Raw genomic sequence first — 13,055 nt, 5'->3', positions numbered from 1 at the left:
CGAAAGGAATAATAAGGAAGGATAACAGTAGATTTTTTCCATTAAAGACGAGGTTGAAATAATGATACTTAGAGTATGTTTGGCAGTTGCTGAATGATTTAGTGCAAAATAATTAATTGATGAGAATGATTAAAAGACTATTATGATATAGTATAAAATGAAATATGATTGTTTGGTAATTGTTTAGAATAAAATTAAGGCACTGAATGGTTAAGGAAGACACATTATACAAAATCATTCAAAGAGTTTTAGAACTATTATTAGATAAAATTTTGTTTTGTCAAACAAAATTCATTTGTTAATAAAAGTATTAAGAGGTATAATTAATAATACACGTTACATCTTCTTATTGGGACGAGGGGATCCGGAAGCAAAAAGGGTTTGCAAAACAAGAAGCAAGAAAGAAAGGCAGACAAAAAAGAGAAAGAAAAGGGTAAGTTAAATGCACCGAATAAACTGGTTATGATGCATAATTTTTATATTATAATTAAGTTAATGTATTAAAAATATAGAAAATTAGTTTTAATATTGAAGTGTGAAAAGAAAATGAATAGTTATAATTGCATTTACCTATGAAGTGGGCCCTTAAATACACCTTTATTTATTAATTTTCCACCCACACATGTCAACATCAAGACATGCTTTTTTCATAAGGGCGTTTACGATCCAGTTTGGATGGTTTAACCTCTCAAACAACAAACCAAACAATATTAATTGTTTAGAAATTTTTTCAAACCAAACGATTTTGACAACAATAGACCAAACCGATTTGGGTGGTTTGGACTCTTAAACTTTAAAAAAACATAACATCTATATTGAAAATGAAAATTTTACAAAAAAAAAAAAACATATCATTAAAAAAATAAAATATCAAACTATAAAACATACTTTTATTTCTATAACTAACAAAAACATTGAGCAAGTAAAAAATATCTACTAACAATAGTTTTTTTTTTATTATGCCATAAAATTGAGTCTGTAACATGAAAACTAAATATAAATCAATAAAATTAAATATAATCAATAAAGTTGGAAATAGACTATGCTTTTAGTAACTAACTGCCACCCCATCTCATATATGATGCAGCAACTTAAATAGGTAACTTAACTCGAGTACCAACCATTCGCCGCAAAGGCTTGTCAAATTACGGTGCTGAGTTGCACACCAGCTGTTCTGAACAACCACCGTTATAAAAGAATCAGCCAGTTCTTAATACATTTTCTTATCTATATTAACAAAAACCCATGAGTCATGAATGACCCAGAATCGTATCGAAACCGGTCATGAAACTCATCCCAACCTACATCACAAAGTCCATGAGATGGAACCTGTCCTAGAAATTGACCCAATACTGAAGTCATTCTCATTTTTGTACCAATTTGGCATGCATGCTGGGTTTTGACAAATCGGCGAATGGCGATCATGACAGCTCTTGGACTTGCTAGATCAATCATTTCTTAGAACCTATTATCCGAAGTTGATGTAGAAAAGAACCAAGTTAATTAGATAGCAAGTTCTTACCAAAACTAGAAAGTGCTTCAACCTTTCTACTGAACAAGAATAAATGAGGGGTGGTTAGTCCTGATTTAGGGATTGATCATAAAAGGACACAAAATGCTCTAAAAGCAAGCAAATATAGAAGAGATTTCTTACCTTCACTAGGGCTATGTTATTAGTCTGTCCATTTTCTTGGTCTATGTATTCACTATTTTCAGGCTTCATTCACCGAGGTAGCTGCTGGATCCAGTTCCAGGCAACCCTTTGGAGAGTTGTGGGCTTCTTCACCTGTCAGCAAGTACTTCGGAACTTGATGCGAGAATCGAAACATTTCTTCTTTTAATATCTTCTTCACTTCACTCTGCTCAGTCCGTGGATGAAATACCGTCCTAAATCCAGCAAACTTCACAAGTGGACTAACCGCCACACCTTGTTCTTCATTATAGTCGTCGACTACTTCCACCATTTCATACTGATGGATCACATTATCTGGAATATGTTCATTCCAATCACGTGACCAATTTCGGTACAGGGCCCACACCTCCCCCTTTCTCGGGTATATGAGAACACTCCCTCGTGGGGTTTTGGTCCACTCAACCTTCTGAGAGAATGAATTTAGAGACTTGTAGAATTCGTGCCTCCCAACTCTAAATTCCCCACATGTCTTCCGGAAACCACAACCTATCCAGTCTATTTGGCCGAATTCAGTGGTTGTCTTTGAGTTTAGCCAACTGATTTTCATCTTAAGCGGATTCCTTGATAACACCTTATGAACCAAGGCATAGAAGCGTGGCATCCCATCTTCATCATCATAGGCAGCCCACACCTGGTTATCTTGGAAAGAATTTTCTGTACGGTCCAAGTCAAAATTGTGAAAATCAGGATCAGGAACCATCATTGCAGGTTCTTGATGCTCCTGCGTATCCATGGTTTGGCATAAACCCTTCTTTATGGAGGACGTGCAATTACCGTTACCATTACTTCCTGTAAAAGTTTTTGTATGATCTGCCTTGTTTTCTTCCACCTCCTCCTCCGAAAGCCATTCACTTATTTTCCTGCAAATCTCTTTTTGAGCTTTCTGCATTAGCATGTTTCGAATTTCAAGTGGAGACAATTCTCTGGTGCTGTTTATCTTGTTACTCATACTATAAAATCCATATGCCCCATCTGTCTCAAAAACAGTGGTTCTTAACCTAGATATATTTCCTGTGTCGTTTCCCATGGACATTTGATATGGAGTACTATAAGAAGACTGCTCACTGTTATCCACTTTTCTATCTTTTGAGGGCCATCCAGCAGACAATTCTTCACGTTCTCTTCTCAATTTCTCGTTGACCCGCTGAACAATGTTTGCTGCTTTTGATGCAATGGAAGTAGGATCTGTGTTATCTCTTCTCAATCTCTCGTTGACCCGCTGAACAACATTTGCTGCTTTTAATGCAATGGAAGGATCTGTGTTACAGGGAAGATTTGTTCCTGAGAATGGACCCAAGAAGCTATTCGTGTTATTGGATGGACGATGACTAGATGGAGCTCCTTCAGAGTTGTGAGCGGCTGCAGGGCTTCTCCTTGGATTATATTGGTTGGTAGCAGGCTTACTACTAATGCTCAAATCATGATGCTGTTGGTGAGCTGACCAGGAAAAATTAACCGGCGGTGCAGTCTCCTTAGCTAGAAAAGGCTCGTGACAATTGGGACAAAGGAGGGTGTGATTAAGGTATACCTTGAGATATTCATAATGCATCTTGCATCTATGGCAAATAGTCCAAAAAGTATCGTCCCGATGAATAACTGGTGGCGGATCTGGATCTGGAGCTGGAGGGGGGACCGGAGGGAAAACCGATGCAGGACCCATTCGAGCAGTAGTGATGGTTCTGCGGGACTTCGGCTTTGATGTTGCCAAATTGTGAAAGCTATTTACACCAGAGGCTGCTGATGGATCCCCACTTTGAGATGACACTTTCTGCTGAGAACCGCTCAAACTCCTCCTATGGTTATAGGCTAATCTTTTAGCCTTGTCAGACAACAAACTCCATGCTTCAGAAAGAAGTTTAAATGCACCATCTGCACCAACAGATTTGTTTTTATCAGGGTGCAGTATGAGAGCCAACTTCCTGTACTGTTTTCTGATTGTGTCGTCATCATCAGAGGGGTTTACACCGAGAATCCCATACCAATCCACTTCCCCACTTACCTTCTTTTCTGCAGATATATACACATCAAGAGTGGTGAACATTTGCGCGATGCCATCCAGCTCAGGATATAGGGTTTGGGCCTTTAATGCAAATTTCTTTGCACTGGTAAAATCTTTATCAGCCAACCTCTTCTCGGCAATTGTTTTCGCCCTAATAGCCTCATCCCTGTTGCATTCCATGAATCCTATTGCTGACCCTCAATCTTCACATATCTTTTCTCCTCAGGAAAGGCAGAATGGTGCAAAAGGGCTAGCACAAGTGCTAAAGGCCAGGAGTTGAGATTTTTCTTTCGTTATACCATTGGTTGTCACAGTCAATCAACATGCCTGCAGCAAGCTAAATCAGAGAAAGTTCCTAAGAGTATATGAACGTGAGTGATAAAAAATGAAATGAACTAGTCTCCTGCATGCTTTAATTCAATTAGGCAGCACACATGAGATTTAACTCTGATAAACTAAGGACATGCATCCAACTTTTTAATAAATAGAATTTTTCCTACGGACTTTTACAAGTTCATGTGACACTGAAGTGTCCACTATCCAATTCTTCAATAACAGTACTTACTCTCTATGCTCCAAGTAAAACAAAAGAAGCAAACTTCAGCTGTGAAGAATTATGTACATACCAATCAGTCTACTGAGCAAAAAGGTTATTTACAGTGGTGCAATATAATAATGAAGGTGGACTAATAATGGTTAATGTGGAGTCCTCATGTCATCATAGAATACAAATTAAAGATGTGTATTTTTATCAGTTCATCTAGAACATATTATAATGAAAAATGTTACCTCCTTTATTAGGTATGGACCACATGCTAGTAGTAATTGAAAAATCAAGATGCAAATTCTACCACAAGCAAGTGTGGTATTACAAGTCTTGGAAACATCTACACTCTAAGATACTTTGCTTTCACTAAACCAAAATATTACAACCACAGAGGAAGGGTGGCACCATTACTAAACAATATTACCCCAGGCAACTACCTAAAATCTGTTATCTTTACATTCATACAGAACTTCACAACAAGATGCCTGGGATGAGATAATTAGGATACAGAAGAAATTGATGCTATAATAAGAAATTGATCCCATTGTACATAGATTAGGCAGATCGCATCTCCGATTAGGAGAAAAACAATGTCAAACATGCTATCTGACTCACAATCGCTGATTGCAAACAATCTTCCATCTAGCTTTACTAAGCAGTATAATTATGATTTCGATACTCATACCCAATGTTTCAAAGTCGAATTATTTTGAAGTCATGTCTTGAGGAAAAAAAATCAGCACTCATCAATCTACGAAACCTAAGTCCCAAACCCACTTGCATTGTTAGGCATTTACAGACATAAAACTAATGGATCAACATTTTTAACTGAAGATACAGACTCTTTTCACGATTCAGCCAAATTCTCAAGTGAAGTAACTAGCACCTGTTTCATGAGTACATATCAATAAAACTGACACAGTAGATTGTCACGAAGCTAAATTAGAACTAGTAAAGTGACGAAGTTTAAGCTCGAGCATCTAAATTAGAGCCGAGTCTAATATATTGGACACGGATCTACACCGACTTAAACCTAATCATGATATAACTAGTAAAATTACGAAATTCAGCTTCGAAGTAATTGAAACTGAAACCGTAGATTCACAAGCAACCTGTTATGTTCTTGAAATGTACGCCAAAAATCTGAAAGATAGAGAGCGTGAATTACCAGTAGAAATGAGTTTGATACACGAACGGATATGAATCATCATGTGATTCGAATATTCGTCGACAATGCCACCAAAGTGAAAAGGAGAGTACAAAACAGAGCCCTGCACTCAAGAACAACCAGAATCTGCTACAATAAATATCGATAATATTTCGTTAATGGAAAAAGTAGGTATGAATGGCTTCTCACCCCCTCTCCCACCTTCTGGGTGAACCCTAGCAATTAACTTAACCAGGGTTAGTTCTTTACTCACGGTCGACTAGGGTTCTTGTCCCAAGAAAATATGCCTCATGGCTCATCACTCATGCTCCGCTTATCCTTGCACAAGATAAAACCTTTTCTTCAATTTTAGACGAAGAACTATTATAAAAATATTTACGATGTATTTGTTTTGTTTGCAAAAACTAAGAAATTAATCTTCTTAATTTTATGAAAATTAATTTACAATAAAATAAATATACTCATAAACAACGATGGATCCAAGAATTTTATAGACTGAACTCCTGTGAAAAATTCTATTGAGATAAGTTTTGTAAAAAATAAATTTTAACCTAGGTAAATTTTTTTAACTTTTTGATTGGGGTCCTCCCCCTCCTTATACGTTGGCTCCGCCCTGCTCATAAGAGCAATTGACGAAATAGAAAGTGTAGGAGAAAATGTAAAGTGGGTTAAAAGATTTTCAAATTTTTCATAGATTATTTACACTTTTTTTCTTTTCCAAAAAAATTTCATTACAAATAATAATTCATAAAAATGTACAATGCAATACAAGATACAATGATGCACAAAATATGTTTAAGTGATCAAAATCAAACTTAGTGATGAGTGTTAATTGCTAAAATCCAACTAGATGACCTCCTCTTAAAATATTATATATTATTGTTAAAAAAATGATCACATTCAAAGTATTTTAAATATTGTTCTTTCATAATTCAAAACAAAAGGCTTTAAAATTTTGGCAAAATTCAATTAAAACTCCACATTGTTCAATGTGGATGTTTGGATGAAAAAATGCTACAAGTTTTGAGTTTTGAAACCGTAATATTGTAACAGTTATAAAATAATTAGATGAAATATCAACCTGAAAATCGATAAGTACTCGTATAAGTGTAGATATTTTCGTACAAGTTTTTTCATTAAAAAACCTTAAATTAAGTCAACTTGTTTTTTTTTGGTTGCAACACAAAGTAGATTCTTTTCAATCAAAAAGTCATTTTTAATCATTTTTATTATAAAAATTACTGTTAAGATAAAATTTCTTATTTTAAAAATAATTTAATTCTTTCGATAATCAACGATTCATAAAATAAATCTATATTACTTAACTTACTTGAACCATGGAACACATAAGTGTTTTTAAATTTCCATGCTTACCCGTGGTCTCTTGACACTTGATCAAATTGTATAAATCATAAATGCATAATAAACATATACCCATTAGTACATAGGGGATCAATTTGTCAATTATAAAAAACACTAAAGTGAGGAATATAAATTCAATATAAAATCCAAAAAACTTGGTTTGCACCAACAGAAAAAGAAGTGACATTTTTTATTGAACCGTAAAAACAAGCAAAATCATCATAACAAACTCAGAATTTACACAAGAGGAAAGTGTTGGACAGTTGTGTCTTTCTGCATACACTGCAGGCTGAAAACAAACCCATGGATTCAACAAATGAGGTCCCGAAACCCATGATCTAACACAAAGCAGAGCTATCAACTCCTTCAACCATCATCACTTTTGATTTTCAGTTTTGCTTTGTGCTTCACCTTTGATTTCGATTTGGCTTTGCGTTTTGGTTTCAGTTACGTTTTGGCATTCGGGTTTTGTTGCAGGATTATGGTTAGGCTTCACTACGATGCAGGTGATGTTATCACAGCTTCCACGGGTAAAAGCGGTCTCAGTCAACTTTTTAGCTGCTGCCTCTGGTTCGTCTTCAGTCTGTGCAATTGAGACAGCATCCTGATAAAAGAGACCCGCAAATTTCACAATCAGATGAATCTAAAAGCGAAGCTTGGGTACATAACATACATCAAAAGCCACCGTTAAGAATGGGTTTTTAAGTTTGATGAATAAAAGAACCCAGATAAGTTAAAGTCCGAATGAAATGGGCACGTGGTTGATCTTGATACCAATAACATACCTCATTGGGTACAACGTCCCAGAGACCATCACTTGCAAGAACAAGCAATTCAAATGCTTCATCGAGCTCTTGTTCCTGGAATATGGCAGTGCAAAACAAACTTTTTCATAAAACATGACATGCTTGAAGAAGATATTTGCCAGTGGGAAGAGCAAATAAGCATAATGGGTCCCAAGAAATGTCAAGATTTGTGCCTAAGTTGATTCATTAAGGGTCACTAATTGTTAATAGTTTATTCCAACATTCACCAAAAGACCAGATGTAAGTCTCCCGTCTACATTTGCCTGCATTCAATCTATAATAATTTCTTTTACCGAACTCTGATTATCTGATTCAAAGAAGGAGGATCATCAAAGAAGTAAAGTGTGCATCTTTCTTCCAGACCTCACCAAAGAAAGAACAAATAATAAAAGAAGCATGCACAAGATATGTGCAATTATAAACAAAATGGGAATGAAGTTGAGAATATGACACCGATAAAGAAACATACTTTTAACCTTGCTTCTACAGATGGGGTTTCTCTTAATATATTGCGTTCATTAATATGTATCACGAAAAAACAAACCCTTAATCTAGTCATAAAGAACACTTATACATTAGCACATAAATGCGTAAAAGTATAACATGATTAGCTGAGTAGCTGACTACCTGGATTTCAGGTTCTGCCACAACAAATTGCTTCAGCATACGGTTTCCAAAAGCACGGGACATTGCTAAAACACCTCCAACCCTCCAGGTGCCTGGAAAAAACATACAAGTGAAAGTGAATGCTTGAGATAGAAGTCCGCATGTCTTAAACAAACTTAAGACGTTGCTATAAACTTGATCATCTCTTTTGGACAAAATATTATGGCAAGAGAAGACATAGCAGGACCTCATATGAGGAAACAAGTATCTCTAGATTCATGTGAATATTTGTTGCTCTTTGGTTCTCTCCATTATTCCCCAGTGATAAGAAGTCGAGAAAGGATGGATCATTTAAATGATACATATGGAATGGAGAAAAGGGGAAGGTTTAAACCTATGAGCCAAATATAAAAAATCCATAGACCAGGATGAAAATACAATACAGAAAAATTATACAATACTTCAAACTATGACTGTGAAAATGTGCTAATGAGAAAAAAAAGATCTCATTTGTCCTTAGTTTACTCTCTGCAAGTGACCCATCTCATATTCCTGCAGTGCTCAAAACAGCAACATAATCTTACCTGCCCACATCACAACCCCGCCAGCACTTTCAATTCTCATCCGCTCGTCACTTCTGTTTGGTTTGTGATCATCAGAGAGAGGGAGAGCTGTCAGAAAGAAACATTAATATACATAACTAACATCGGTGGAATACTGATAATTGTACTGGTTAATTGGTATTTAAACATGTAAGAACATCAGCCAAATGAAAGAAAAATGAACTTCCACGTCATGTGAGCATTCAATTTTTAATTGTTTGAGCTAAATTAGACAAAAAAAAAAAAAAATCAATTTGGGATAAAGCATGCACAACGTCAAGGGGGAGCAACAAAAAGTAACATGCTCAATTAAAAAAAACCAAATCCTTCACGAATTTTCTCTGGAAGATAGAAGATAAATGATACTCCTGGTCCTGGGTACCATATTAAGTATATAGAAGCGGAATCAATAAAAAAAAGTTGATGTTACACATCCCCAACAATTTATCTAAAAACACTGCAAATTTTTCTTTACTTATAATCCCTTTATGCTTTGGAGAAAGATGCTGCTTATTTACAAACAACCATCTATTACTCGAGGTGGTAATGGGTGAAGTAGGAATGCTTGCACACAAAGAAATAAACCCAAACAACCTACATATTCGTCAAAGATTAATTTTGTCATAGCTTTTTAGAGATTCCCACGAATAATAACCAACTTCCAAGTGGGATAAAAGGTTCACATAATGGTGGTTTATCTCCATTGCTTGAAAGTCAAAATATTTGGCTGCAATTAACTTATATTTTATCAGGTGCAATATATATATTACATAGTTTTCACACTTTGCCAACTCTAACTTCTGTGAAGTATATTGCGGCAGCCTGCATTGTCTAGAGAACCCTTTGAGGAAATCAAAACATCTAAAGAATTGAAACTTCATCCTTAAGAATCCTATCAGTTTTCTCAAAAGATGAAAATGTTTGATCAGAAATTACCTTTGCCTTCCATTGATATAACAGTCCGTGAATCTCCAACATTAGCAACATACAGGTGGTTACCTACCAACACTGCTGTTGAAGCAGTAGAACCATCATCACGAAAGTTATCTTTTTCAGACTCCAAAAAATCTTTGTCAGTCTGCTGATAAGTTTCACCTGTGAAGTCATTCAAACTTATGGATTAAACTCATCTAAGATAAAAAAGGTTGTCCGGGACATCAAATGGTATTCTCCTAATGACGATATTTTCCCTTTTTTTTATCTATTGCCACCCTTCCAATCCCCCTTCCCAACCAAATGATCAAAGAGACATGGTCACGTCAGGCCTCGGCATTTGAAACAAGAGAGGGAAGTAGTGTATCATGATAGGAACTCACTAATAGCCACTTTTGTATTTGTCATGAACTCCGGATGCTTCATGAGGTTCTTAAACAAATTTTCCTTTAAATACTGAGCTGCGCGTGAACCACCATGACCTACAAACATTAACCATCCTTGAGAAAGAAATGGAAGAGGAAACTAGAGGAACTCAATAGTAAACTGAATGGTCAGAATTACGCTACACTAATTAAAACTCCATCCAACACTGTAAAAAATTTATTTCTAATTTGCAAATTATACTGATTTCGCATACACAGAAATTTCAGCACCTTTAGGCTCACCGACTAAAACTTCTACAAATGATGAAAAATGCCATCATGGTCAAATGAAACTTGTAGCAGCTTAGGGTCCCAAACATCCGCTTACTTCAACAGGAAGTTAAGCTAATATGCATGTAATGTGTTCCCATTAGTCACTAACCTTTGCCTACTTTGAAGTTACTAAAGGTTGGGTAACATCATTGTAAATGCTTCAGAAAAGTTGATTAATAATTCAAGTAATTTAATAAAACAAGTAGAGTTGCATTCATCAAAAATTTATTAAGAGGAATGCTTCATATACATTCCTTTTTTAATGATTAGTAGTAAGTGGCAATTAGAGAGATAAAGTGATACAGTGTAAACTGGTTTGCTCAAGAACTAGATAAGTAAGCCAAACATATCCATCTTCAGTCTGTTCTGTCATGAACAAATGATGGGAAGTTCCTTCAATAAGGACTATGATGTAAAAGCTGCTGAGGAAGAATATTTACCGTCAAATATTCCAAAAAGGCAGACCGTCCGCCCATCAATCTTGCAAGTCTTAATGTCATAGAAATCCTCCATGCTAGGTCTTTTACCTCTGAAACTTGAATAACCACAGCTCAATTGTCCATCTTCACTGCCAATACGAAACCAAGACGTATCAGCAAAAAAGATTGCTATTATAAATGAATTAAGCATACGAACAGACACAACTACATGGTATACAAAGTAGGAGTTGTTGGTTAATAAAGAGTTTTGTAAAAGGCAACAGTAGGGAATGAACATTGCATGAGACTAGTTGACAATTTATCCTTCAAGATTCACAGACTGAAATATACACAGATGCTAAATTGTAAAAGAAAAAAATACATCAGTTTTGTTTGTTCCATTAGTCTGCAGAAAACTTGGACGGAAGTCACAAAACAATAACCATGCATTGCAGAGTAGTGGTGTCGGTAAGTTTGGAGGAAATACACTAGAAGAAACTGAAATACCTTAAGGCAAAACTAGCCAATGTCACTCGTTCTTAAATTATTAAAGTTCCCTTTCCAAACAAAGAAAAATTAACAAACAGCAACCACATCCCCCAATCATCATGTGCAAAGTTTCTTCTAAATTTAACATGATGCACTCGGTTGCTTTGAAGCTCAAATAATTGTAGGCCTATAGGGTGTATGCTCTACAACAGCATTCTTACAGCACGATGGCAAAATGGAAAAAGAAACTGCAAGACAAAAATATCGACAAGACATTATTCACCTCTTCCAACCTCCACTTGCATAGCTACCATCACCATCCCTCTCTGGCATAGCGATCAAATTCCGGCTTCCAGTTGCACCTGCACCCATCATTATTTTCCTAATCGTCGAAAACTTTTGATCAGAGGAAAACGTTACTGTAGGAATAGTCTTCAGACTTATCTTCAAATTTGCAAACTGCACCAACCCTTCCACGGGTTTCCCAATATGCCCAGCTTGCAGAATTACTGTCCTTAGGTAACTGCTGCATATCATCTAAGAGTCCACAAGCTGGCGTGGCCCTGTATGCCAAACTCTTACCTTGAGAAATAAACAAGTTTCCTGGCAACATCATAGAATCCATCATATGTCCAAACAATAACGGACCTGCTGTGTGCATCAACATCCCAAGCAACTAGTATATAGTTAATTTCAATACACTAGCCATGGCATATTTATTACAGATCATGATCAACTTTCAAATGGCAGAGCATACCAATGTGTTGTAAGTGCACTAGGTTTATTTAAAAAATAATGCCACTTGGATAACAGGTTCACAATCTCCACCAAACATTCTACAAATACTTATATCACATTACAACCATCCACCATGCAATAGTAATAGTAATAGCATCGAGAAAACAAAAATTGAAACCTGAGGCTAGAGCTCAAAACTTTATTCCAAAGCTACATTCTCAAAGATTCGGTAAAATTTCAAGTGAAAATTCATATAACTTATCAGGTTCGAGCGGAAGGAAGGTTTGCTTAAGTAGCTAAACTTGCAAAGGAGACAACTTTCACCGCATTGCCAAACATAGAGAATTGGAATCAAGGAGTAACCATAATTTGCAAGGGGACGTAAATACCGACTGCAATATACAAAAATTAATCTTGGAGGTTAAAACATAACCACAGGTGTATTGCGTAGCTACGTTCTCAAAAAATCAATCTCATCAAAAATGGAACATTCAATCATATATAAGATGCTTTTAAAAGCTGAAATCGAACAAATTTGGCGCATTTGTCAGAGAATAATCAACTGGGACCTAAATGTAACCATGATCTTCAAAAAATCCTCCATTTCAATATATTAAATTCAAAACGTAGAAGAAGAATAACATGAAGAGAAACAAAAAAAAGGATCGGAATCTGGAAATCTTACTTTTTGAGATTGATTGGTTCCAGGAAGAACGAAGAGAAGAGAAGAGAAGAGATGAATAAGCAGCAATGTTTGCAAAAAGAAGCAAGGATCGGTGATTACGGAAGAATATCCCAAATCTGTTAAGAAATTTAAAAAAAGTAATTGCACACAAAGACCAATTCCAAAGGGAGAGGCTAACGACACACTTATGTGTTACCAATGAGACTCCTATGTTAGCTTCAATTATCATTGTTTTTTTTTTTTTTAGTTTTTTGTGTTTTTTTATTATTATTACCTTTTGTTTTATTATTGTTTAAAGAAAATTTTAATT

General features: G+C 35.7%; 1 protein-coding gene and 1 pseudogene across 3 annotated transcripts; both read right to left on the bottom strand.

Annotated features, from left to right (window-relative positions):
- Positions 1-1,112: 1,112 nt before the first annotated feature.
- Positions 1,113-5,660, bottom strand: LOC112506085. Of its 3 annotated transcripts, none has more exons than XR_003068454.1 (3): positions 5,408-5,560; positions 1,655-4,019; positions 1,113-1,465 (listed from the first exon to the last, which is right to left on the bottom strand). XR_003068454.1 is itself a non-coding variant. In XM_025110121.1 (3 exons), the coding sequence occupies exon 3, from the start codon at positions 3,870-3,872 to the stop codon at positions 1,713-1,715; it is 2,160 nt and encodes a 719-aa protein (XP_024965889.1). In that variant the 5' UTR covers positions 3,873-4,019; positions 5,408-5,510; positions 5,597-5,660; the 3' UTR covers positions 1,113-1,712. The 3 variants fall into 3 exon arrangements, 2 of the variants coding, with proteins under 2 accessions (XP_024965889.1, XP_024965885.1); XM_025110121.1 differs by adding an exon at positions 5,597-5,660 and having other exon boundaries at positions 1,113-4,019; positions 5,408-5,510; XM_025110117.1 differs by adding an exon at positions 5,609-5,644 and having other exon boundaries at positions 1,113-4,019; positions 5,408-5,510.
- A 1,304-nt stretch (positions 5,661-6,964) lies between these two features.
- Positions 6,965-11,919, bottom strand: LOC112519534 (annotated as a pseudogene).
- Positions 11,920-13,055: the final 1,136 nt, after the last annotated feature.

This window comes from Cynara cardunculus, assembly GCF_001531365.2.
Source record: "Cynara cardunculus var. scolymus isolate 2C chromosome LG 1, CcrdV1, whole genome shotgun sequence".
Taxonomy (NCBI): Eukaryota; Viridiplantae; Streptophyta; class Magnoliopsida; order Asterales; family Asteraceae; genus Cynara; species Cynara cardunculus.
The sequence above is the reverse complement of the archived record's forward strand: the minus strand, read 5'-3'. Positions and strand labels throughout refer to the sequence as shown.

Coding starts and splice junctions, on each gene's coding strand:
- LOC112506085 (XM_025110121.1), bottom strand. CDS start 3,872: ATGGAATGCAACAGGGATGAGGCTATTAGGGCGAAAACAATTGCCGAG.